Below are 25,686 nucleotides of genomic sequence, written 5' to 3' on the forward strand. Positions count from 1 at the left end.
TTACTTGGTGTGTGTGGCCACAACGTTTGCACGTCATGACGCCCGTGATGTCATGCACAAAATGGCCATCATCTGGAGCGTGCTTCATTTTCAAGTGCGCCATAGCATCAATGGCATCAGCCACGTTGTTCTTTTCATGCTATTTTCACAGACCAACATTTTAGAATATTGATTTTTCGCCAGTTCGCTTGCACGACAGAAACTAATGGCATCTGCTAACATTAACTTTGATTGTCTCCATAGTCTCTCGTGCAGCTTTTCGCTTTTAACTTCATATACTATTTGATCATGCAGCAGGGAGTCTAAGAGAATTGAAAAATTACAGGTCCACGCTTTAAGCCTGAGGTCTATAATAAAGCAGTCAAGTGTTTCACCTGCTTTCTGGACTCTTTGCCTAAAAATATACCTTTCAAAAGTTTCATTTATCTGAAGCTCACAATGCTTGTCAAACATTTTGAATACTTTGCGTTTTTTTTATGGTCCGCATTCTCAAAACCGAATGAGTTGAAAATTTCTAAAGCTTGAGGTCCAGCCATTGTTAGGAACAGCACTATTTTCACTGGTCATTGGCCGCTTCGAGATCTAAGGCTGATAGATATAATTCAAACTGCTGTTTGAAGTTTTTCTAGTTAACATCAACTTGACCTGATGTCTGAAATTGGTGCTGAGTTTGCAAACCTTCCATCGCTTCAACTGGGCAGTCTTTTTCCACGTTACTAGCTTCAAGGTGGTCGTTGCGATCGGAGCCTGGAAGAACTTTTTTTTTTCTTCGCAAGTTTTTTTTTCGCACTGAGATTTTTTTTCTCTCTCGTTAAACCTTTCTATTTTACCTTAGGAAGTTCTCCTGTGATGTACCATGTGATGTTCTCTGCTTCTTGGTAAGGATGGCTTTGATGTGTGGTGTTCAAAAAGAGCATCAAGCTATGGTGATCAACAAAGCCAATTTATTAACACTACTTATAACTAGATTCAAACGTCTTCCTAAAGTACAAAGGTTGCTAAATAAACAATGCTATAATTCTATCTACAGATCTCCTCAACACACGACTACTCTCTATCATGCTTAAATACCTTCACCCAGAATCAAGGGTGCCAGGTGATCTACGTGACTGCTCTTGATCACCATCTGGTGGTTAGATGTATTTACGTAAAATTGGTAACTCTTCATTGACCATACAATATCTATATTGTCACAGGACTAACCCAATGTCCTTTTTGCTTTTGCATCCTGTTTCTTGGCTCCTTTTCTCTGGGGTTATAGAGCACCAGTAGTGAAGGCTGAGGAGGAAGGTGTTTTTATGCAGCACAGCTCTTCAGTCCAGATCCAAAGCAAAATTAGTTTTACCCACAGACAATGTGAACGGTCAAAAATGAAGGGTTTGAGCTCTTTCGTTTGTTGTTGCTATCATAGAATTCCTACAGTGCAGAAGGAAACCTTTCTGCCCATTGAGTCTGCACTGACCTTCTGAAAGAACACCCCACCTAGGGACACTCCCCCGCCCTGTCCCTGTTATCCCCATCTAAATTGTGCATCTTTGGGCGCTAAGGAGCAATTTAACTTGGCCAATCCACCTGACCTGCACATCATTGAATTGTGGGAGGAAACCGGGGCACCCGGAGGAAACCCACACAGACACGGGGAGAAAGTGCAAACTCCACAGGTCGGATTTGAACCCGGGTCCCTGGAGCTGTGAGGCAGCTGTGCTAACCTAAATAAGCATAGGCTATGTTTGAAGCTTGGTCCCATCACCTGACACACCGCAGAAGGTCAGTCGCAAATGAGGTGAGAAAAATGGTTGATTTGATTGATTAAAAGTGTTTGACATTATACCCTGGAAACTAGCAGACACAGGGCACTGCAACACCAAAATATCTTTTGAAATTTGACATTTAGGGTTTTTTTTAAAGTGATTATAGATGGCAATGTGGATTTTTTTGTCAACAAAGCTTTTTTTATTCAGTCAATATTCCTTGATTACATTTGAACAAGATTATGTTATACGTAGAAAGAAACTGATCCTTTGCTTTGTTTAAACCTACAACTATTTCATAAGCTGGGTAGTGTCATTGACCTTTGCATATGCACTTAGGCCTTTCCCACAGCAATCACTTTGATTCGTCCGTTGTATACGATTTATTCAGGAGTGAAGTGTCTCTTGCCGATGGCATCCCAAAGGCAAATGTAGTCAGCAGGGGCCGCGGCGGTGGCTCCCCAGTTGGGCGCGTGACAGTTTTCTGCCGTGATATTTGCAAGCTAGAAGGAGGCAAGCATGGGCGCGGTGGTGGTGGCACAAGAGGGCGGGTTGGCTTTCTGCGTAACGATGGGGATCCTGTAGGCGATGGCGGTGGCGGGATAGGCGGCGTGATGCTAAGCCGTGGCGTTGAACTAATCCAATGATCTTCCTGCTTTTTCATAGCACATTTCTTTCCTTTTTTCCGGGAATATAAAGCCGGTAGTGGAGGTCGAGGAGGGGGTGGCCTTTTCTTCCCGCGTTGTTTAGATCGCCTGTGAAAGAAGAAGAGGATAAAAAGAAGTGGCACAGCTGTTCTCACTTGTTTGCACCCTTTTAGGTATTTTGTCTCTATTTCTTGAGTGCATTTTTCCCCACAGAGTACAAATTATTTTTGAAAAAATATTGACAGGCCTGATGACCGTCTTCAAAATCATCAAGGGGATTGAAAAAAATGTTTCCTCGCAGAACTACAAGCCATAAAGTAAAATAGTCGCTCCTTTACTCAGAGACTGCTGTGAATGTGAAATATGTTATCCCATAAAGTGAATAAAGGCGAATAATAGAGATGCACTTAATACTAGCTAAGGACATGCGGGACAAAGAGAGTGAAGAATATGGTATCATAATAAGTTGACAGCACAGAAAGAGGCCACTTGGCCCGTTGTGTTTGCGGCAACTAAAATATGAGCCACCCAGTCTAAACCCACTTTCCAGCATTTTTTCCGTAGTGCTGCACGTTACAGCACTGATGGGCACGGATAGAGTGGATGGGCAGGCACTCTTTCCCAGGGGGGAGGCGTCAGTCACCATTGGGCATAGGTTTTAAGTCCGTGGAGCAAAGTTTAGAGGAGATGTGCGAGGCAGTTTTTTTACGCAGAGGATGGTGAGTGCCTGGAACGTGTTGCCATGGGAGGTTGTGGAAGCAGATACATTAACGGCATTCAAAAAGCATCTTGATTGGTACAGGCTTGGAGGGCCGAAGGGCCTGTTCCTGTGCTGTATTGTTCTCCTTGTTCACTCGAGGTGCACATCCATGCACCTTTTAAATAAGTTGTGGGTTTCAGCCTCTAATCCCCTTTCAGGCAGGGAGTTCAAGACCCCGACAACCCTCTAGGCAAAAACAATTTTCCGCATCTCCCCATTACTCTTTCTACCAATTGCTTTAAATCGATGTCTCCTGGGCACTGACCTCTTTGCTAAAGTACATAGGTCCTTCCAATCCGCTCTATCCAGGCCCCTCACAATGTTGGGCATCCAACCACATCTCCCCTCAGCTTCCTCTGTTCCAAGGAGAACAACCCCAGCCTATTCAATCTCTCCTCATAGCTGCAATTTTCCAGTCCTGGCAACATATGTTGACAAGAGTTAGATGAATAAAGTGGGATAAGGCTGAGGAGGAGCATAACCCTAGCAGAGACCGGTTGAGCTGGATGCCCGGGTTGGGAGTCTCCGAACCTCCGCGCCGAAATGGCGCTCAAAGAACAAAGAACAAAGAAAAGTACAGCACAGGAGCAGGCCCTTCGGCCCTCCAAGCCCGCGCCGACCATGCTGCCTGTCTAAACTAAAATCTTCTACACTTCCGTGGTCTGTATCCCTCTATTCCCACTCTATTCATGTATTTGCCAAGATGCCCTTTAAACGTCACCACCACCTCCTCCGGCAGCAATTGCCAGGCACCCACTACCCTCTGTGTAAAAAACCTGCCTCGTACATCTCCTCTAAATCTTGCCCCTCACACCTTAAACCTATGCCCCCTAGTAATTGACCCCTCTACCCTGGAAAAAAGTCTCTGACTATCCTCCCTGTTTATGCCCCTCATAATTTTATAGACCTCTATCAGGTCGCCCCTCAACCTCCTTCATTCCAGTGAGAACAAACCAAGTTTATTCAACCTCTCCTCATAGCTAATGCCCTCCATACCAGGCAACATCCTGGTGAATCTCTTCGGCACCCTCTCTAAAATCTCCACATCCTTTTGGTAGTGTGGCGACCAGAATTGAACACTATACTCCAGGTGTGGCCTAACTAAGGTTCTATAGCTGCAGCATGACTTGCCAATTTTTATAATCAATGCCCCGGCCAATGAAGGCAAGCATGCCGCATGCCTTCTTGACTACCTTCTCCACCTGTGTTGCCCCTTTCAGTGACCTGTGGACCTGTACATCTAGATCTCTCTGATTGTCAATACTCTTGAGGGTTCTACCATTCACTGTATATTCCCTACCTGTATTAGACCTTCCAAAATGCATTACCTCAAATTTGTCCGTATTAAACTCCAACTGCCATCTCTCCGCCCAAGTCTCCAGACGATCTAAATCCTGCTGTATCCTCTGACAGTCCTCATCGTTATCCGCAATTCCACCAACCTTTGTGTCGTCCGCAAACTTACTAATCAGACCAGTTACATTTTCCTCCTGTCATGTGAGAGTACCTTTAACACATGGATGTTTAAGCAATGTACCTTTAAGAAAACAGTGATGTCAGAGAGTGGGTGGAGCTGAGGTCAGGTCAGCCATTTTGCAGTTTAGTTTTGCAGTTTGGAGGAAAAGAGCTGGGTGTGTGTCTGTGTTTTGCAGTGAGCTGGGTCTCTGCCATGGAAGACTATCTCTGGATCATTTGGGTGATTTAAACTTATAATAGTGACGCCTTTAACCTGATGTGATTTTGTTTAAAGGTGTTAAGTCTCTTGGAAGTTTGAAGGAACATTTTAAGGAATTATTTACTGTTGCAATATTTTCTGAGTTATCTTTGAAGTAAGGGGTGTTAAGAGATCCAATGTTTATTTAAGATGTTAAGTTGAGTTCATGGAATAAACAGTGTTTTGTGTTTAAAAACCCACATGTCCATCATTGTAATCCCACACCTAGGGAAAAAGTCGTGTGCTAGGAAAAGCAACAAATCCATTAAAGGGAGAGGTTGGTTAAACTCCATGATACATTTTGGGGTTCTGAAAACACCTCACCCACAACAATTGGGAGCTCGAGGGGGATAAAAGTCTATCTATTGGATTGGCTTTTGTGAACTTAAAGACAGTGAAGGATTGTTGCTTTTCCGGTGTGGCATTTTAGTTTAAGTGGGGAGAGTGTTGTGAACAATGGCTCTTTCAGAGGCTCAGCGGTTTTTGGGGGTGGAGAATGTCACACGTAGTACTTTACGGACAAAAACGAAAAGCAGACTGTTAGATTTGGCAAGAACATTGCAGTTAACATTACCTGACAAAATGCTAAAATGTGAGGTAATTATGGCGGTGGTTAAGCATTTAAAGTAGCCTGAGATAGAGTTTGACTCATTGGAAATGGCAAAAATTCAGTTGCAAATTAAACAAATGGAACATGAGAAAGAATTAAAGCGGCTTGCATACGAGAGTGAGAGAGAGGAAAAAGAAAGAGAAAGAGAGAGAGAGGAAAAAGAAAAGGAGAGAGAAGAAAGGAGAAAAGAAAGAATAGCCCGAGCAGAACAAAAAGAAAAAGAAAGGGAGATACAGATCAGGGAAAAGATAAAGAAAGGGAGTTTGAACTTCAGAAAATGGCCATGAAACATGACAATCAGTTAAAATTGGCAGACGTAAAGGGAAACGTACAGTTGGATGATAATGATGAGGATAGTGAGAAAGAACGTCATAGTCGAAGGCTTGGTGGGAATCTATTTAAATTTGTCCAAGCATTGCCAAGGTTTGATGAGAAGGAAGTGGAAGCCTTTTTCATTTCATTTGAGAAGGTAGCTAAACAAATGAAATGGCCACAGGACATGTGGGTGTTACTGATTCAAACAAAGCTGGTAGGTAGAGCTAGTGAAGTCTTTACATCACTACCGGAGGAGGTACCTGGAACGTATGAGGAGGTGAAGAAATCCATCTTAAGTGCATATGAGGTAGTGCCTGAAGCTTACAGACAAAGGTTTAGAAATTTAAGGAAAGAATTTGGTCAAACATACATGGAGTTTGAAAGGCTCAAACAGAGTAATTTTGATAGGTGGATAAGGGCTTTGAAAATAGACCAAACGTATGAAGCTCTCCGAGAAATTATACTTTTGGAGGAGTTTAAAAATTCAATTCCTGATGTAGTGAGAACTCATGTGGAAGTACAGAGGGTTAAAACTGCGAGAATAGCAGTGGAAATGGCAGATGATTATGAATTAGTTCATAAATCAAAGATTGGTTTCCGACATCAGTTTAGGCCGGTGAGGGACAGAAACTGGGGTCATGAGAAATACTCAAGTGGTAAAGGTAAAGGTGATCTGATGGGAGACAATAAAGAGAGTGTACCTCAGATTAAAAAAGAAATCCAGGAGGGTGGAAAAGAAGTGAAAAGTTTCAGATGTTTTCACTGTAATAAACTAGGCCATGTAAAGTCACAGTGTTGGTAGTTGAAGAAAAGCACTGGGAAGGCTGATGTGGTAAAACAGGATAAGACAGTGGGGTTTGTTAGAGTGGTAAAGGAAAGCCCAAGGGAAGCGAAGGAGGTGCAAATGATTGTACAGCCTGTTCGAGAAGTAATTGTTAAGAAGGTGCCAAATGTATTTAAAGAATTTACCTGTGTGGGTAAAGTTTACTCATGTGTATCAGGAGGAGCAGGTAAAGAAGTCACAATCTGACGAGATACAGGGGCTAGTCAGTCTTTAATGGTAAGAGATGAGGAATTATGTAGTTTGGGAAGAATGTTGCCCAAATAGGTGGTGATATGTGGAATTCAGGGTGAGAGGAGTAGCGTTCCATTATATAAGGTAAGGTTGGAAAGTCCAGTGAAGAGTGGTGAAGTGGTAGTAGGAGTACTAGATAAACTATCTTGTCCAGGAATACAGTTTATCTTGGGTAATGATATAGCTGGATCGCAGGTTGGAGTGATGCCTACTGTGGTTGATAGGCCAGTGGAAAATCAGACAACTGAAGGGTTGAAGGACTAATATCCTGGGATTTTTCAGGATTGTGTAGTAACAAGGTCGCAAAGTCACAGGTTAAGACAAGATGAGAAATCAAAGCGTGAAGATGAAGTTGAAGTGCAATTATCAGAAATGATTTTTGATCAGATGGTTGAAAAAGAACAAGAACAGATGGAGGATGAGGCGGATATTTTTAGTTCAGGAAAATTGGCGAAGTTACAACATAAAGATATAGAAATAAAACGGATATATCAGAAAGCATATATGGAAGAAGAATCTGAGAGTATACCAGAGTGTTATTACCGTAAAAATGATGTCTTGATGAGAAAATGGAGACCTGTACATATGCAGGCGGATGAAAAGTGGGCAGAAGTTCATCAACTAGTATTGCCGGTAGGGTATAGAAAGGAGGTGTTGCGAGTTGCACATGAGGTACCAGAGGGAGGTCATTTGGGAATAAGGAAAACTCAAGCTAAAATCCAGAAACATTTTTATTGGCCTGGACTACATAAAGATGTAGTTAAATTTTGTCAATCATGTCACACATGTCAAGTGATAGGGAAACCTCAAGCAGTGATAAAACCAGTGCCCTTAATACCCATTCCAGCATTTGAGGAACCTTTTACAAGGGTCCTAATCGATTGTGTAGGACCACTTCCTAAAACAAAAAGTGGGAGTCAATATCTTTTGACTGTAATGGATGTGTCTACTAGGTTTCCAGAGGCCATTCAAGTACCTAATATTACAGCTAAAAGGATTGTGGAGGAGTTACTTAAATTCTTTACCAGATATGGACTACCCAGAGAAATTCAATCGGATCAAGGAACAAATTTTACTTCAACATTATTCAAAGATGTTATGGATAGCTTAGGAATAAAACAATTTAAATCAACTGCATACCATCCAGAATCTCAGGGAGCGTTAGAAAGGTGGCATCAGACATTAAAGACAATGTTGAGGGTGTATTGTCAAGATTATCCAGAGGATTGGGATAAAGGAATCCCATTTGTATTGTTTGCAATTAGGGATGCACCTAATGAGTCTGCCAAATTTAGTCCTTTTGAACTAATTTTTGGTCATGAGGTAACAGAGCCACTTAAATTGATTTAAGGAAAAATTGGTGGGTGAGAAATCGGAAATTACATTATTGGATTACGTGTCAAATTTTAGGGAACGATTAAATAGAGCAGGTGAATTGGCTAGACAACATTTGAAAGTTGCACAAAATGTGATGAAACGGGTAGCGGACAAGAAATCCAAAGTTCGTAGTTTTGCCAGTGTGGATAAAGTTTTAGTGTTGTTACCAGTGGTAGGGGAGCCTTTAAAAGCTAGGTTTGGTGGACCTTATCAGATTGAAAGGAAATTAAGTGAGGTGAATTATGTGGTAAAAACACCAGATAGAAGGAAGATTCACAGAGTGTGTCATGTGAATATGCTTAAAAGGTACTTTAAAAGGGAAGGAGAGAAAAAGGAGGTTTTAATGATTCTAACTCAAAGTGACGAACCAAATCCAGATTACTGTGAATTTGACATACCTCAAATTAAATTGGAAAATGAGGATGTTCTTAAAAATTGGGATGAATTGTTAAGTTACCTTCCAGAGGAAAAACAAACTAGCCTGAAAGAGTTATTGATATCACATGGGCAAGTTTGTAGAGATAAATTGGGAAGTACTAAAATGACTATACATGATGTAGATGTGGGCAATGCTGTTCCTATCAAACAACATCCATATAGACTTAACACTTTAAAATTAGCACAGGTTAACAGACAGATTGAGAGTATGCTGAAAAATGGCATAATTGAAGTGGGTTGCAGCCAATGGAGCTCACCCATAGTGATGGTACCATAGCCAACGGTTGTGTGTGGACTATTGAAAAGTGAATGCAGTTACAAGAACGGACTCTTATCCTATCCCACGCTTGGAGGATTGCATTGAGAAAGTGGGACAATCCGCTTTTATTTCCAAATTGGATTTCCTGAAAGGTTACTGGCAAGTACCTTTATCTGAAAGGGCAAAGGAGATTTCAGCTTTTGTGACTCCTGATGGTATATAACAGTTTAAAGTTATGCCATTTGGCATGAAAAACGCCCCAGCCTCATTTCAACGGTTAACTAATACAGTCGTTTCAGGATTACCCAATTGTGCGGCATACATCGACGATCTGGTAGTTTTCAGCCAGACATGGAAAGAACATTTAAAACATCTGAGGGAGTTATTCGATCGACTTCAGGAGGCGGGTTTGGTGATAAACCTAGCCAAAAGTGAATCTGGAAAAGTCCAAGTTACTTTCCTTGGCCATACAATCAGACAGGGTCGACTGGTCCCACAGGATGTGAAAACGAAAGTTATTGGGGAGTTTCCGACACCCTCGACATGACGGGAAATAATGCGATGTCTTGGTATGAGTGGATTTTACTGGAAATTTGTCCCAAATTTTAGCAGTGTGGTCGCTCCACTGACTGACTTGCTCAAGAAGCGTAACAAATTCCAGTGGGCAGCGGAGTGACAATAGGCATTTGACGGCCTGAAGGCTGTGTTAACCACTGCTCCTGTGTTAGTCATACCAAATTATACCAAACCCTTCGAAATGGCTTTTAATGCGAGCGATGTGGGCGTATGTGTGGTGCTTCCACAAGACGATGACGACGAAGGGCAAGAGCGGCCTGTTGGTTATTTTTCAAAGAAATTGAATTCTCACCAGAAAAAGTATTCGACGATTGAGAAGGAGACTTTGAGTTTGGTGTTGGCTTTGCAACATTTTCACATTTATGTGACCAGCAATCCATCTGACACCATTCTATATACTGATCACAATCCTTTGACGTTTTTGGAGCGATTCCAGAATAACAATGCACGGCTGTTTCACTGGAGTTTGTTGTTACAGCCATTTCATTTAAAAATAGTACATGTGGCAGGATGGGGCAATGTGATAGCCGATGCTTTGTCATGAATGTGATCAATTGAGAAGGATTTCGGTTGGAGGAAGAAGAACAAAGAAAAATGGACTATATTATTATACCTGTTTGCATGTGTTGGTTTTTTTTTAAAAACGAAAAGGTATATTTACTGTTTACATTTCTTAGTGGATGGTGCAAAAGTGAAAAATGAAACCATCTTGAAGTTGATGGTTTATTTATTTTTCTTGGGGGGAGGTGTCATGTGAGAGTACCTTTAAGACATGGATGTTTAAGCAATGTACCTTTAAGAAAACAGTGATGTCAGAGAGTGGGTGGAGCTGAGGTCAGGTCAGCCATTTTGCAGTTTAGTTTTGCAGTTTGGAGAAAAAGAGCTGGGTGTGTATCTGTGTTTTACAGTGAGCTGGATCTCTGCCATGAAAGACTATCTCTGGATCATTTGGGTGATTTAAACTTATAATAGTGAAGCCTTTAACCTGATGTGATTTTGTTTAAGGGTGTTAAGTCTCTTGGAAGTTTGAAGGAACATTTTAAGGAATTATTTACTGTTGCAATATTTTCTGAGTTATCTTTGAATTAAGGGATGTTAAGAGATCCAATGTTTATTTAAGAAGTTAAGTTGAGTTCATGGAATAAACAGTGTTTTGTGTTTAAAAACCCACGTGTCCATAATTGTAATCCCACACCTAGGGAAAAAACCGTGTGCTAGGAAAAGCAACAAATCCATTGAAGGGAGAGGATGATTGAACTCCATGATATATTTTGGGGTTCTGAAAACGCCTCGCCCATAACACTCCAAATCATTGATATATACTATGAACAGCAAAGGTCCCAGCACTGATCCCTGCGGAACACCACTAGTTACAGCCCTCCAATCAGAAAAGCTCCCTTCCATTGCTCTCTGCCTTCTATGACCTATGACCTTCATTGAACTCTCTGCCTTCTATGTCCTAGCCAGTTCTGTATCCATCTTGCCAGCTCACCTCTGATCCCGTGTGACTTCACCTTTTATACCAGTCTGCCATGAGGAACCTTGTCAAAGGCCTTACTGAAGTCCATATAGACAACATCCACTGCCCTACCTGCATCAATCATCTTTGTGACCTCCTCGAAAAACTCTATCAATTTAGTGAGACCCGACCTCCCCTTAACAAAACCATGCTGCCACTCGCTAATACGTCCACTTGCTTCCAAATGGGAGTAGATCCTGTCTCGAAGAATTCTCTCGAGTAATTTCCCTATCACTGACTTAAGGCTCACCGGCCTGTAGTTCCCTGGATTATTCTTGCTACCTTTCTTAAACAAAGGAACAACATTTGCTATTCTCCAGTCCTACGGGACATCACCTGAAGACAGTGAGGATCCAAAGATTTCTGTCAAGGCCTCAGCAATTTCCTCTCTTGCCTCCTTCAGTATTCTGGGGTAGATCCCATCAGGCCCTGGGGACTTATCTACCATAATATTTTTCAAGACGCCCAACACCTCATCTTTTTGGATCTCAATGTGACCCAGGCTATCTACACACCCTTCTCCAGACTCAACATCCACCAATTCCTTCTCTTTGGTGAATACTGATGCAAAGTATTCATTTAGTACCTCGCCAATTTTCTCTGGCTTGGCGCGGGGGTGGAGAATGGGGCCTCAGACCAGCGATCGGGTCCGACGCTGGGACACGATTCTCCGACAACCGGAGAATCGGCGCCAGTCACACGCGCGCGGTCGACACGGCACGGTCGGGGTCCGTTGAAAGAGGCCCACCCGTGCTGGTTCTCCGTGGTTGACCGGCCGAGTTCCCGCCGGCGTGGTTCACGTATGGTTCCACCCGGCGGGAGCTCGACGTCGTGGCTGCGGTGGCTGTCATTGTGGGGTGGGGGGCGGGGGGGGGGGGGGGGGGATCAGTCTCCAGGGGGGCCTCCACGACCGCCAGGCCCGCGATCGGAGGCCATCGATCGGTGAGCACGCGCGATCTAGGGGGGCCTACATTCTTCCGCGCCGGCCCTCTGTGTGGCTCCGCCGTGTTGGGCGGTGGCGGCGCGGAAACGGCCACCACGCGCATGTGCGGACCCGTGGCCGGCCAGCTGCCGCGCGCATGTGCGGACCCTGGCGAGCAGTGCAGGGCCGCGTACGGCAGCTGGAGCAACGCCGTGCTGGCCCCCTGTGGGCCATGGAATCACTGGCCCAAGAGGGCCGTTGACGCCGGTGTGAAACACTCCGGTGTTTACGCCGCCGTCAATACTTAGCCGCGATTTTAGAGAATCCCGGCCCCTGTCTCTCTGTAATGCTGTGATATTCTTTGAGAAATTGGTAGAAAATATTCAGTTCCTAACCAGCCCGCTTCGAAAAGCTTGTTTTGCTGTGCGGTTCCTAAACTGACAGCTGGGAAAGTTCATGCTGCAACAGATATTATGACCTACTGCACACCAGAACAAATTCCAGGAGCATGATTTTGAAGTGGTACTCGATTTTATTTTCCACGTCGGAGCAGATCGCCTGTGTTGTTGCTGGCAGTGAGTTGGAACTTGCACTGTTGTGTGGAGTGGGTCAGGAAGTAGCCAAGGAAATAATTTAGAGAGAAGCTTGTGGAGGGCAGTGAAATATTTTTTTGAAACACCCTGGAAAATAAATTGCATTTAAATTATCTACTGCATAATTATCTGTTTGACAACAAAATAAAGAAGCCGATCCCAGTCACAGACATAAATAAATCTGTGCTTCCAGCAATTGGCAATGCATAAATAAACCATCCATTGGTTCTAATGTGTAGAGCTTCCCCTTTTGGATGGAATCAGGAAATTGCAGCACAAATGTGCATGTTAGTTTGCTCCTCAAACCTCTGATAATGTTAATTTGCACAGTCCTGCACCTCAAAGGGGCAGGATCTTTCGGCAGTTGTGAGATTGGGATTAGAGGTGGGTGGGCCTGAAATCTTGTGCTGCCAGCTGTCGTGCCAGTTTGACACCACGACTCCGACCTTGAACCATTTTGAGAGTCGCCGGGTCAGGGTTGGTTGCAAGCGGAGGGTAGCCATATGAGGGAAATCACGTAGCCATAAGAGTGCAATTTAAAATATTTACCCAAATCAGCACAATCAGCAGATCTTTCAACCTGGGGGCCTGGCCAGGTTGGGGAAGGGGTGTATTGGGATGAAGTGAAATTTGATCCATTGCAGAAATCACGAACATTAGTGGTTTGGGGCCAGACAGACCTGCATTTAAAATGGCAGATTTTATAACTTGGCCATTCCGTCCAGAGTACGCCGATACTATTAATGTAAAAGAATGGAAATTATCTCAGAAATAATTCAGCGTCTTGTGCATGACACTGCTTTAAGATAAACAAAGTTCACCTTTAAAATATTCCCTGCTGCTAATTGAGCTTTCACTGTTTTCAATCCTGCTATTCCGCTATCATCACCGGACTCGGGAGAGGGGAAAATGGCAGATTAACAAATAGCAACCGAGCATGTTCTGTGAATGTCAACCTTAAAAGCTCCCCCATGACTCAAGACTGTAGCTAGGCTCATCAGCTTCAAAAGGAAGGCAGCCTCAGAGAATACTGGGAATGTTATCCTCAGACAGTTCTGCTCACAGTTGCCCTGGTGTCGGCTGCCAACTGCAGATCGTATTTTGTTGGGATTTCTTTTAGAGTGACAGTTTGATCCCTTTAGAGAATCCATAAACTCAATGGTCAGGCTTTTCAAAGAGGGTTAGACATCTTACTCAAAACATTGTTAAGAAAAGATTTCAAGCACACAAGAGACGGGCAGAGATACGTTTATCTTTATTCTGTTACAAACCTTGGTGTGGTTGGTTATTCAGTTGTTTACCTACATAGAATCATTGAATCCCGAGAGTGCAGAAGGAGTCCATTTGGCACGTTGAGTCTGCACCGACCCTCCGAAAGAGCACCTCACCTAGGCCCACTCCCCCCACCTGCCCCCATAACCCCACCTAACCTTTGGACACTAAGAAGCAATTTTAGCATGGCCAATCCACCTAACCTACACACCTTTCGACTGTGAGAGAAAACCGGAGCACCCGGAGGAAACCTGCAGACTCGAGGAGAAAGTGCAAACTCCACACAGACAATCACCAAAGGCTGGGATTGAACCCAGGTCCCCGGCACTGTGAGGCAGCAGTGCTAACCGCCACGCCACCATACATCCTGAGTTTTTAAATTAAAGTTTATCTTTTTCTTTGCTGTGTTGTGTTGCACACCTCTCTTGCTGTGTTTTTTTTACTGTCCCATGAGTATGAAATCTGAGTTAAGCAAATAAATGTGATCTGCATGTTGCACATCATGAGTGATGCTTGAGCTGTGACATCAAGTGTGCTGTCTTACATGTGACTGCTGCAGATACAAATTAGACGCAAGAGGAGGACCAGGAGCGGGCCAAGAGGAGGACCAGATACTGAGGCTGGCCTACAACTGAAAAGTGAGGAGCCACTGCACCTTCATCCAGATGATCAACCTCAAGTGAGTGTTCTGTTGTATAAATCGCTGACCAGGCCATGTACTAAAACCATGTCCCATGCCTTGCAGGAACATCAGCCGATGAGCCTTGGCCATCAGCCAGCAGTGCCCCCCACCCCCCCAGCCACCCTCGACACCACCTCAGAGGAGATCTCCAAGGTGGACGCAGATGACAAGCCACAGTTTTTGGCCGCACCATCCACCATCGCAGAGACACACACCTCCGTGGGCAAACTTAGCAGACCGGCTTCTGGGTCACTGTCTGGTGAGCACCATACTGCTTCTGGTGCACGACTGAAGGCCGAGTTCCAGAGGCTTCAGTCACAGGAGATGTTGGCGGCCTTGTGTGGCACCCAGGCCAACACAGCAAGGGAAGCGTCCATTCCAGTGGAGTGCCTGGGGACAAGAGGTCAGAGCCATGACTGGAGATTTCTGAAGAATGGCTCAGTCCCTGAAGACCATGCCTGAGGGGTTGAATACTCTGGTACAGACAATGATGGGCCTTCGAGGGAGGACGAAGTGCTGGAGTCCATCCCAGGGCCTTCCACCCAGGAGAGCCTGGGAGTGACCAGCCCTTCTGAATCCCTCCTTCCTGATACTGGTGCATCACAGGGTCAGCAGACAGAACAGGGCAACATTCGTGCCACCCAAAACGTAGGCCAGGGCCCTCCAGGTCCTGGCCCCCAGAAGAGGGCTGCCAGGGCCATCTCAGGCATCAGGGCATGGAAGGCAGCATCCTGAGAATACACCAAAACATAGAGGGAGGATTTGCAAGAGTAAGGAGTTGTAGGGACACAGAGCGGGTATGGGTGAAGTTAGGCACAGTTGGTTGGGGGTCATATTGAAATGTCCCTTGTCACATTTTTAAAACTTCTTGTTGTTCATAACCTAAAGCCTCACTCTCTTTTGCCCTCCTCCCACTGAAGATAGGTCTTCACCCTATTTGGACATGAACAATGGGATGTAGGCCCGAACCTTACTCGCACATGAGCCGGGGAGTCAGCGTTCTGGCAACATACGGACGGGAGTCAGGCGTAAGCAAAAGCTGAGAAGCATCAGAGCTTTCCTCACTGCGAGTCGTCATCACCCACCTGCATTGACAAGCTAAACATGCACAAGGAATCCCCAGACCCAGCACACTGAAGACTTGGTTTTGATGCAGACCTCATCCCTTGGTCACGGAGGGGTCACAAAGCCCTCGGGATGGGGGTGGGGTGGGTGTTGTCGAGCCGCAGGACAACATGTTGGTGCTAGTGTGCGGTGAGGGCAGCCCTAGTCCTCCTGCCCATGCGAACCCTAGCCCCTGCCTAGCCTCCATCCTTCGGCCCCTGCACCCCACTCAAAGATAAATACATCTCTCTGTAGATTCAATGCCTAAAACTAAACACCATATTCCACTGGGGTCCTACCAAGGCTCTGTATAACTAAACCATAATTTCCTCCCTTTTGTATTTCAGTCTCATTAAGATTACAGCTAAATCTCCTTTAGCTTTTCAATTATTTTTGTACCTTTGCACTTGCTGCTAATTCCTTTGCTGCTCTCAAGTTCCTACATTCTGATCCTTAAACATTTGGAATTATCTCCCTTGGGGCAAAACCTGACACTTCCTCACATTGAACGCTAACTCCAAATGGTTATGCCGATATAGATCACTTGGTTGCATGGTGTATCGAAAATAACCTCTCTCTAAATGACAGCAAAACCAAGGAACTGATCATCGACTTCAGAAAGCATAGTACGACACACGCCCCCATCTACATCAATGGCTCCGAAGTGGAGATGGTCGATAGCTTGAAGTTCCTGGGGGTCACCATCACCAACAGTCTGTCCTGGTCCACTCACGTTGATGCAACAGTCAAGAAAGCCCAACAATGTCACTAATTCCTGCGGAAGTTAAAGAAATTCGGCACATCTGCATCGACTCTCACAAACCTCTACAGATGTGCCATAGAGAGCATCCTATCCGGCTGCATCACAGCCTGGTATGGCAACTGCTCGGTCCAAGATCACAAGAAACTGCAGAGTGTGGTGAACTCAGCCCAATGCATCACACAAGCTTTCCACCCCCACATTGATTCTATCTACATCTCCCGCTGCCTCAGGAAGGCAGGCAGCATTGTCAGAGATCCCTCCTACCCAGGCTTTGCCCTCTTCCAGACCCTTCCATCAGGCAGAAGATACAGAAGACTAAAGATTCGCACATCCAAACATAGGAACAGCTTCTTCCCCACAGCTGCTAGACTCCTCAACGACTCTCCCTCGGACTGAGCTGTTCCCTGTTAACTATTCACGACGCCCTATCCTTCTCTTGCTCATGCCGTATTTGCTTTGTTTGGCCCTTGTTCCGCACTGTAACGAATTACTTATTTGTAAATGTACTTTGTCGATTATTCTTTTGGTCTACTGTGTACGTACAGTGTACGTTCCATTGGCCGCAGAAAGATACTTTTCACTGTACCTCAGTACATGTGACCATAAATCAATCAATCAATCAGTCAATGTTTCTTTGTAACTTCCTGCTCAGGTGTACATGATTATCTATGTTATGACTACAATGAATATTTGTGGGGAATGGGCAATGAGTAATATAAGAGAGGTTCTGAGAGGGAGTGAGAAGTTCAGATGGTACTCAGTGGTAATAGCTATTTTGTGGTTAGTAACATAGTTAGGGAAGGGAATAGCTTAGAGATAATAGATACTGAGGAAATAGTGAACATACAGAATGATAGTTGGCATCGGTGAAATAGTGGGTATGGGAACATATGTGGAAACAGAGGATCTTAAAATCCGTGGCATCTCTCACCAATTCTTTGTATTAATGCCATGGGAGCCTGCTTCAAGCGAACTATCCATTTGGCTCAGATATGATCACGTGTGTGAGAAAGGGCATGTGTCCGAGAAGGACTGGATTCCTAGGCCTGGAAATTCCTTGACCCTAGCCCAAGTTGTGCTGAGCAGCTGATATCCAGGGGAAAGGAGGCATGGTCGTTTTCTTACCAGTGGCTATCATGCCTCGGGGTGCTGGCCTGCATTTTGCCTGGGTTCCATCACCAACACCACCCACACCACACCGCGCCTCCCCCCAACCGCCTCATCTCCACTCAATCCAAGCCAACTATCACCACCTCAAGAAAGACAATCAGTACAGAAGGAGAACAGCGCTTAGCACTTTTCAAATTGTGGGATGAGTAACTGGTCATGGCAATTTCTCCTGCATACCCTCCGCACCAACCCCATCCAGGTTCTGGTGGGTGCATATCATGGGGCCCACTGTGGTATATTTACTCAATCTGGTACTTTCCACTTGGATCCAAAGCTATACAGGTCCAGAGTACTCAATGGCAGACAAATATGGGCAGCAACTTAATATGGTTATAATTGGACAGAGTGAAGTTGAATTGAAGAATGAATATGGGAAATTGGAGGGAAAGGAGATAGTTATGGATGCGGAGACATAAAGGGATAGAGAAGACACAAGGGGCTGAATTTTCCCTGAAATCCCTGAGGCCAATAGCAGGTGGGAAATGGGGCATTGATACGACGACAGCAAAGAGAGCCTTCTTGTGGTAGTAGAGGTATTACTGTACCTGGTAATGCTGGAACACCATTGGTAGAAATTGTATGCTTCCTATTGGTCAAGCTGTAAGGTAGCTCCACCCTGCTAGACGGCGTATGCCACGGCGTGGCCCGTGCCACCCAGCAGCCTTCATTCTGTACCTGAGCTGCTGGGGGAAACATCTAGCTTATTAAAGCCTTCAGTTGGACTACAACCTCGCTTTAGTGGTCATTGATCGTGCATCAATTTAATGAGCTAGATTTAAAAGGATGGAGCTCCGAATCAAGCCGGAGTGTCTGCAACTCAGCCCCCACGCGGCGAACTCAGCGGCAATCTTCAAGCACTGGCTGGCGTGTTTTAAAGGATCTCGGAACGGCCGAAAATACACCCATGGGAGAACAGAAAATGTAAGTCCTGCACTCGAGGGTGAGCCCGGAGATTTACACCTTCATCGAGGAAGCAGAAGACTTTGATGCAGCAATAGAGCTGCTAAAAGGACATTATATTCGCCCGGTAAACCAGGTCTACGCCCGACATCTGCTAGCAATCCCTGGGGAATCGCTGGAAGAATTCTACCGTGCACTCCTGGTGTTGGGAGAAACTGTAGCTGCCCGCAAGTTTCAGTGAGCAAACACACTGAACTCTTGGTCCGGGACGCTTTCGTGGCAGGTATGCTGTCCTCCCAAATCCACCAGCGATTGCTGGAAAAAGTCACTCTAGGTCTCAAGGAGGCACGGGCCCTTGCAGGCTCCCTGGATGTGGCCTGCAGAAACGGCCACGCTTACGTTCCCGACCGCGTGGCAGCCCCCTGGGCAGCGTGGAACCCCTCCGCAGCCAACCCCGGGACATCCCCCATCCCCCCACAAGCTTGTGCTGCAAGTCGGCCTGGCAACCCCGGGGGGCCCCGCTGCTACTTTTGCGGGCAGGCCAAGCACCCCCGCCAGCGCTGCCCGGCCCGCGCATCCCCCTGCAAGGGGGTGGGCCATTTTGTGGTTGTATGCCAGGCCCGTGCGGTTGCCGCGGTCTCCGGCGGCGAATGCGAACCGCCACCACAAACCTCTCCACGGTCCTGTGCAGCCAGCGGGCAACGCCATTTTCCTACGCCAGGGCCACATACGGCCCCCGGGCGCCGCCATCTTGTTCCGCGGACGCCACGTTAGATGGATGGGCGACGCCATTCTGTGCACCCCCAGCCATGTGCGACCAATGGGAGCCGCCATCTTGGATGGACCCCCAGTACCCCAGCTCGGCTGGCCACACACTGCCTGAAGAGAACACTCAACTTGCAGCGGTTAGCCTCGGTGACTCTGGATCAGTCCCGGCCTCGAACACTCTCAACTGCTACAACGACTGTATTTATCAACAGGCACAAGACATCCTGCCTAATCGACTCTGGGAGCACGGAGAGCTTCATACACCCCAACACGGTAAGGCGCTGTTCTCTCCTCATCCACCAAAAAATCTCCCTGGACTTCGGTTCCCACTCAGTAGAGATAAAGGAGTTTTGTGTAGCAAACCTCACAGTCCAGGGAAGGGAGTTTAAAAATTACTGGCTCGACATCCTTCCCCACCTCTGCGCGGCCACTTTCCTAGGTTTAGACTTCCAGTGTAATCTCCAAAGTCTAACATTCTAATCTGGCGGCCCTATACCCCGCCTCACTGTCTGCGGCCTCGCGACCTTCAAGGTCGATCCGCCTTCCCTGTTTGCGAACTTCACCCCGGATTACAAACCCGTCGCCACCAGGAACAGACGGTGCAGTGCCCAGGACCCATCTTTATTAGGTCAGAGTTCCAAAGACTACTGAGGGAAGGAGTCATTGAAGCCAGCAACAGTCCCTGGAGAGCTCAAGTAGTGGTGGTAAAGACCGGGGAGAAGCGTAGGATGGTCATCGACTAAAGTCAGACCATCAACAGATTTACGCAGCTGGACGCGTACCCTCTCCCCCGCATATCCGACCTGGTAAACAGGATCGCGCATTACAAGGTCTTCTCCACGGTGGATCTTAGGTCCGCCTACCACCAGCTCCCCATTCGCACTAGTGACCGCAGGTACACTGCCTTCGAGGCAGATGGGCGGCTCTATCACTTTTTAAGGGTTTCCTTTGGTGTCACCAACGGGGTCTCGGTCTTCCAGAGCGAGATAGACCGAATGGTTGACCGGTACGGTTTACGGGCAACATTCCCGTATCTCGATAATGTCACCATCTGCGGCCACGACCAGCAGGACCACGACACCAACCTCCGAAAATTCCTCCAGACCGCAAAGTTCCTTAACCTTACGTACAGCAAGGATAAATGCGTGTTTAGCATCGACCACCTAGCCATCCTCGGCTATGTAGTGCGAAATGGAGTTATAGGCCCCGACCCTGAATGCATGCGCCCCCTTATGGAGTTCCCCCTCCCTCACTGCTCCAATGCCCTGAAGCGCTGTCTAGTGTTTTTCTCTTACTATGCCCAGTGGGTCCCCAACTATGCGGACAAGGCCAGTCCCTTGATCCAATCCACAGTTTTTCCCTTGTCGATAGAGGCCCGCCAGGCCTTCAGCCACATCAAAACGGACATTGCAAAGGCCATGATGCACGCCATCGATGAGTCCCTCCCCTTCCAGGTCGAAAGCGACGCGTCTGACATAGCTCTGGCGGCCACCCTCAACCAAGCGGGCAGGCCCGTGGCCTTCTTCTCACGTACCCTCCATGCTTCCGATATCCGCCACTCCTCAGTCGAAAAGGAGGCCCAGGCCATAGTAGAAGCTGTGCGACATTGGAGGCATTACCTGGCTGGCAGGAGATTCACTCTCCTCACTGACCAACGGTCGGTTGCTTTCATGTTCGATAATGCACAGCGGGGCAAGATAAAAAAAATGATAAGATCTTGCGGTGGAGGACCGAACTCTCCACCTACAACTATGAGATCTTGTATCATCCCGGGGAGCTAAACGAGCCTCCTGACGCCCTGTCCCGCGGCACATGTGCCACCGCACAAGTGGACCGACTCCGAGCCCTCCACGAGGACCTCTGCCACCTGGGGGTCACTCGCTTTTTCCACTTTATCAAGACCCGCAACCTGCCCTACTCCATCGAGGAGGTCAGGACCGTCACCAGGGACTGCCAAATCTGCGCGGAGTACAAACCGCACTTCTACCGGCCAGAGAGAGCGCACCTGATAAAGGCTTCCCGTCCCTTTGAACGCCTCAGCATGGACTTCAAAAGCCCCCTCCCCTCCACCGACCACAACACGTACTTCCTGAACGTGATTGACGACTACTCCAGGTTCCCATTCGCCATCCCCTGCCCCGACATGACCACAACCACCGTCCTCAAGGCCCTACATAGCATCTTTGCACTGTTTGGGTTCCCCGCCTACATACATAGTGATAGAGGGTCTTCCTTTATGAGCGATGAACTGCGTCAATTCCTGCTCAGCAAGGGCATCGCCTCGAGCAGGACGACCAGTTACAGCCCCCAGGGTAACGGACAGGTAGAGAGGGAGAACGGAACGGTGTGGAAGACCGTCCTACTGGCCCTATGGTCCAGGATTCTCCAGTCTCCCGCTGGCAGGAAGTCCTCCCGGATGCCCTCCACTCCATCCGGTCACTGCTTTGTACCACAACCAACCAGACACCTCACGAACGTCTCCTTGTCTTCCCCAGGAAGTACTCCTCTGGGACCTCACTCCCGACCTGGCTGGCCGCTCCCGGACCCATCCTGCTCCGAAAACACGTACGGGCGCACAAGTCGGACCCGTTGGTCGAGGGGGTCCATCTTCTCCACGCTAACCCCCAGTACGCCTACGTACCCCGACGGCCGACAAGATACGGTCTCCCTTTGAGACCTGGTGCCCGCCGGAGCCCCACGCACGCCCCAGCCACCAGTCCCACCCTCCCCTCCACCGGGGCACCTTACAGGAGGATCAGTCCTTCCGCCGGCCCCGTCTAGGCCGCCCCACCCACCGACGCACCGCGCAGGTGCTCCCTTCCCAGGTCAACCGTTTTCCCCACCTGCGCCGTCTAGGGGTGTCGAAGGTGCCACAGAGATCGAGGCCGCGCTCCCGGAGTCACAGACGCCCAAGCCTCCACCGGAGTCACCATCGAAGCTCTGACGATCACAGAGGACGACCAGGGGCCCCGATCGACTGATTGCTTCATTTTAAATTGTAAAATTAAATCATAAATTGTAAATAGTTACTAGAATTGTAAATAGTTACAAAACGCTGTACGGAAGTATTATGGTACCTCCATAACTAATTCTTCCACGTTGCCATGTTTGTAGTATCAGGCCACTACTGCCGCCGGTCTCTTTTTTTAACAGGGGGTGAATGTGGTAGTAGAGGTATTACGGTACCTGGTAATGCTGGAACACCATTGGTAGAAATTGTATGCTTCCTATTGGTCAAGCTGCATGGTAGCTCCGCCCTGCTAGGCCCGTGCCACCCCAACAGCCTTCATTCTGTACCTGAGTTGCTGGGGGAAACATCTAGCTTAATAAAGCCTTCAGTTGGACTACAACCTCGCTTTAGTGGTCATTGATCGTGCATCACTTCTCCACCATATAATCCTACACTTCAAAAAATGGGTCCCATGATGTGTCTCTCGCCTTTGGGTTCACCTGCCCTGCAAGCTACCTAGTTCCTCAAGGATCGGCCCTCCATTTTTAAAGGCCACCCTAGCACTAAGGAGTTCACCGTGGAATCTACCCCCCCACACTGCACTGCTCCTCCTCCCCCCCCCCCCCCCCCCCCCGACACTGGCCCCTGGCACTGCCCGGACGCATCCCCGGGCACCTTCCCTGGCACTTCCCTCTGGCACTGTCCCAGCACTTCCCGGGCAGTTCCGGGGACTGTACCAGGGACTGCACCACCCCCACCCTTCCCACTCCCGAGCAATGTATCTCACTTGAACTCACCTGGGAGATCCGTTCACCAGGTGCTGCCTTGGGAAACCAGTCAGGTTTTGGGCCGTTCTGCCCTCACGCTGATGTGGATGGTTTTTCTGACGGGGGGGGGCGGGGGGGGGGGGGCGGGGATTGAGGCATAGAGGTCTGTTAATGATATTCAAATTAATTCAGATGATCTTCCCTGACATTGAAAGTCGGGAAACCTGCCCTGTCACTGAAGGTGGGAGGGGACAATTGCATACGTCGACGTGAAATGCGAGTTGGCTATTCTTGTGAGATTTCCGCTCCGGTCACCAAACCCACCCAAAGCGACCGGGAAAGGAAAATACCAGCCAAAGAAAGAGAAGAAAGCATGTTTACGAGGGGAAGCAGACAGAGGGAATGGCTGCAGTGAATGGAAATGAATGTACAAATGGAAGCAATGAAACCAAAGTTAAAAAGTGGTGAAAGGACCCAGGTGGAAATAAATAAAGGGAAATGTGAAATAAGGATGAAATAAACAGAGAGGGAGCCAAGGAGGAGTAAAGTAAGACCAGAGAGGAAGGAGAAAGCATCCTTTGTGTCATAGACATGGGCTTGAGCGAATAAAATTATAAAACAACAACCTTCCCCAAGAGGAACGAAAAACCAACAGTTTGGAAAATAGGAGTCATCCAAATTAATGAATGAAGTAAAGTGAGCATTTAGCAGGTTGAGAACCATCCTTAAAATTAGAAAATACATTAAATAAAGTTGCAGGTCAGTGGGCAGACGCAACCCCCCCCCCCCCCCCCCCCCGAACATCGGGCCTGAGGGAGTGAATACGAGAACAAATTAATTAAGCAAAACTTAATTAATTGTTTCAACGTAACAGCTGCAGTATTAGAATAGAAGATGCTAGGTTGGCAGATATCCCCAGTGATAGAGGGAATTCAGATCAACGGGGGTTTTGCCATCGGTGTGCTGTTCTCGACAGCGTAGCTGAAGGTTTGTGCCACTTCTCTCTTTTTTTGAACTTTCCCACGTGATGAGAATTCAAATTTAAAGTGCCAGCTTCATGCATGGGTAACATGTCTGATTCAGCAACAGGGGGAGCTTTTTATTGGTGAAACCCTGCATCGGCAGACAGTGTGGCAGCGACTGGCAAGCTTTAAAACAGCCTCCTGAGCAAATAAGAAAGCTCAACATCACAGCCATGGCAGTTCTGCTGCCAAATACCAGCGCCTGTCTTCTACGATGTCTTCCCTGGATGGCTGCATCCTGACCATCCTGATGTTGCCTGCTGTTTGCATTGCAGACCAACAAGAGTCTTACCTCACCAAATTGGCACAGCGGCACAGTAGTTAGCACTGCTGCCTCACATGACCAGAGACTGGGTTCAATTCTGACCTCAGGTAACTATCTGTGTGGAGTCTGCACATTCTCCTCGAGTCTGCGTGGGTTTCCTCCAAGAGCTCCTTTTTCCTCCCACAATCCAAAGATGGGCAGGGTACGTGGATTGGCCATGCTAAATTGCCCCTTAGTGTCCAAAGGTTAGGTGGGGTTGCAGGGAGTGGGCCTAGGTAGAGTGCTCTTTCAGAGGGTGGGTGCAGACTCGATGGGCCGAATGGCCTCCTTCTGCACTGTAGGGATTCTATGATTCTACGATATTTTCTCTTCCCGCTCCCAAGTTGCAGGAATATTGGGTGTATGAGACCCAGCTGTGTTCCAACTATTGAACTGTGTTAAGAATGCGGACAATGAGATGGGAAGATATGTGTCCATAGATTTCACCCACTGATCTGATGAGCAGTGAGATTTTCAACCCGTTCCACTATTCACAAAAAAAGATTCAATCAGTGGGATCCTTGCTCTTCAATCTTCAATCCTGCCACTGCACGTGCTTCTGGAGACATTGCAAGGTTTGTGCTTTAAGCTGTTTTCTTTCACCCTCCTCCTGTCACCTTCACGCTTGTCGTCAGAACCCCGGCTCTCCCAACATCACTTTGTACCTTTCCTCGATAGCCCTTTGATGTTCCCCCGTTATTCTGGATCGTCACCAACCAGTTGAAATGCCATCTCTAGCCCCTGCCTGAGCCTACAGCCATCCCCATCCACATTCCTCCGTTGATCCTACACACCCTCCCTGCATCATCATTTGAGTTCTTGTTATATCCTGTGACCTGCCCTCTGAGACCTCACACTGGACCTGCCCCCCACCAAATAGGCCTCCCCCTGTGACTGTAAACCTGCCCTCTGCCAGCCAACACTGAGATGGATTCAGTACTGACCCCAATCTTTAGGCCACTCATTTTCTAACCTTGCCTGTCTGTCCCCATCATCTCTCCTCATACCCAGGACTCTAGGCCATTCTCACATCACCTCACCAAGCTTTCAAACCCCCACCATCACCATTGACGCACCCTTGCCAGTGCCGATCCTCAATGCAAGGTGCCATTCTTCTGCTCCCCTTCCTTGTGTAACAGTTTAATAAGGAAAACGACTGACCTTAACACAACAAAGGCCACTGATGCACAATCAATATGCTTGAGTCCACGTGGAGTCATGTCGATTCAGCTTTAATCAGATAGAACTGTACCCAGCAGCGAAGTTACAGAAGTGAAGGCTGCTGAGGACGGCACTGGTTCTTATACCCTGCCTCTCAGGGCGGGGCTATGTACATTGCCCAATGGTAGACCCCGCGGTCTAGCCAATGGTCATTCCTCTCTCTGGTACCGCAATACCTGGTATTACCACATTCACCCCCCTGTAAAA

At 47.3% G+C, this 25,686-nt stretch overlaps 1 protein-coding gene across 1 annotated transcript in view; it reads right to left on the minus strand.

Moving 5' to 3' along the window:
- Positions 1–1,903: 1,903 nt before the first annotated feature.
- LOC140411728 (uncharacterized) overlaps positions 1,904–25,686 on the minus strand; it is a 477,774-nt gene continuing 453,991 nt past the window's right edge. The window contains exon 7 of the mRNA XM_072500732.1: positions 1,904–2,506. Within this exon, the coding sequence (XP_072356833.1) occupies positions 2,107–2,506 (400 nt within the window). The 3' untranslated portion in view covers positions 1,904–2,106. The remainder of the gene's footprint in view (positions 2,507–25,686) is intronic.

This window comes from Scyliorhinus torazame, chromosome 4 (genome assembly GCF_047496885.1).
Source record: "Scyliorhinus torazame isolate Kashiwa2021f chromosome 4, sScyTor2.1, whole genome shotgun sequence".
Lineage (NCBI taxonomy): Eukaryota > Metazoa > Chordata > Chondrichthyes > Carcharhiniformes > Scyliorhinidae > Scyliorhinus > Scyliorhinus torazame.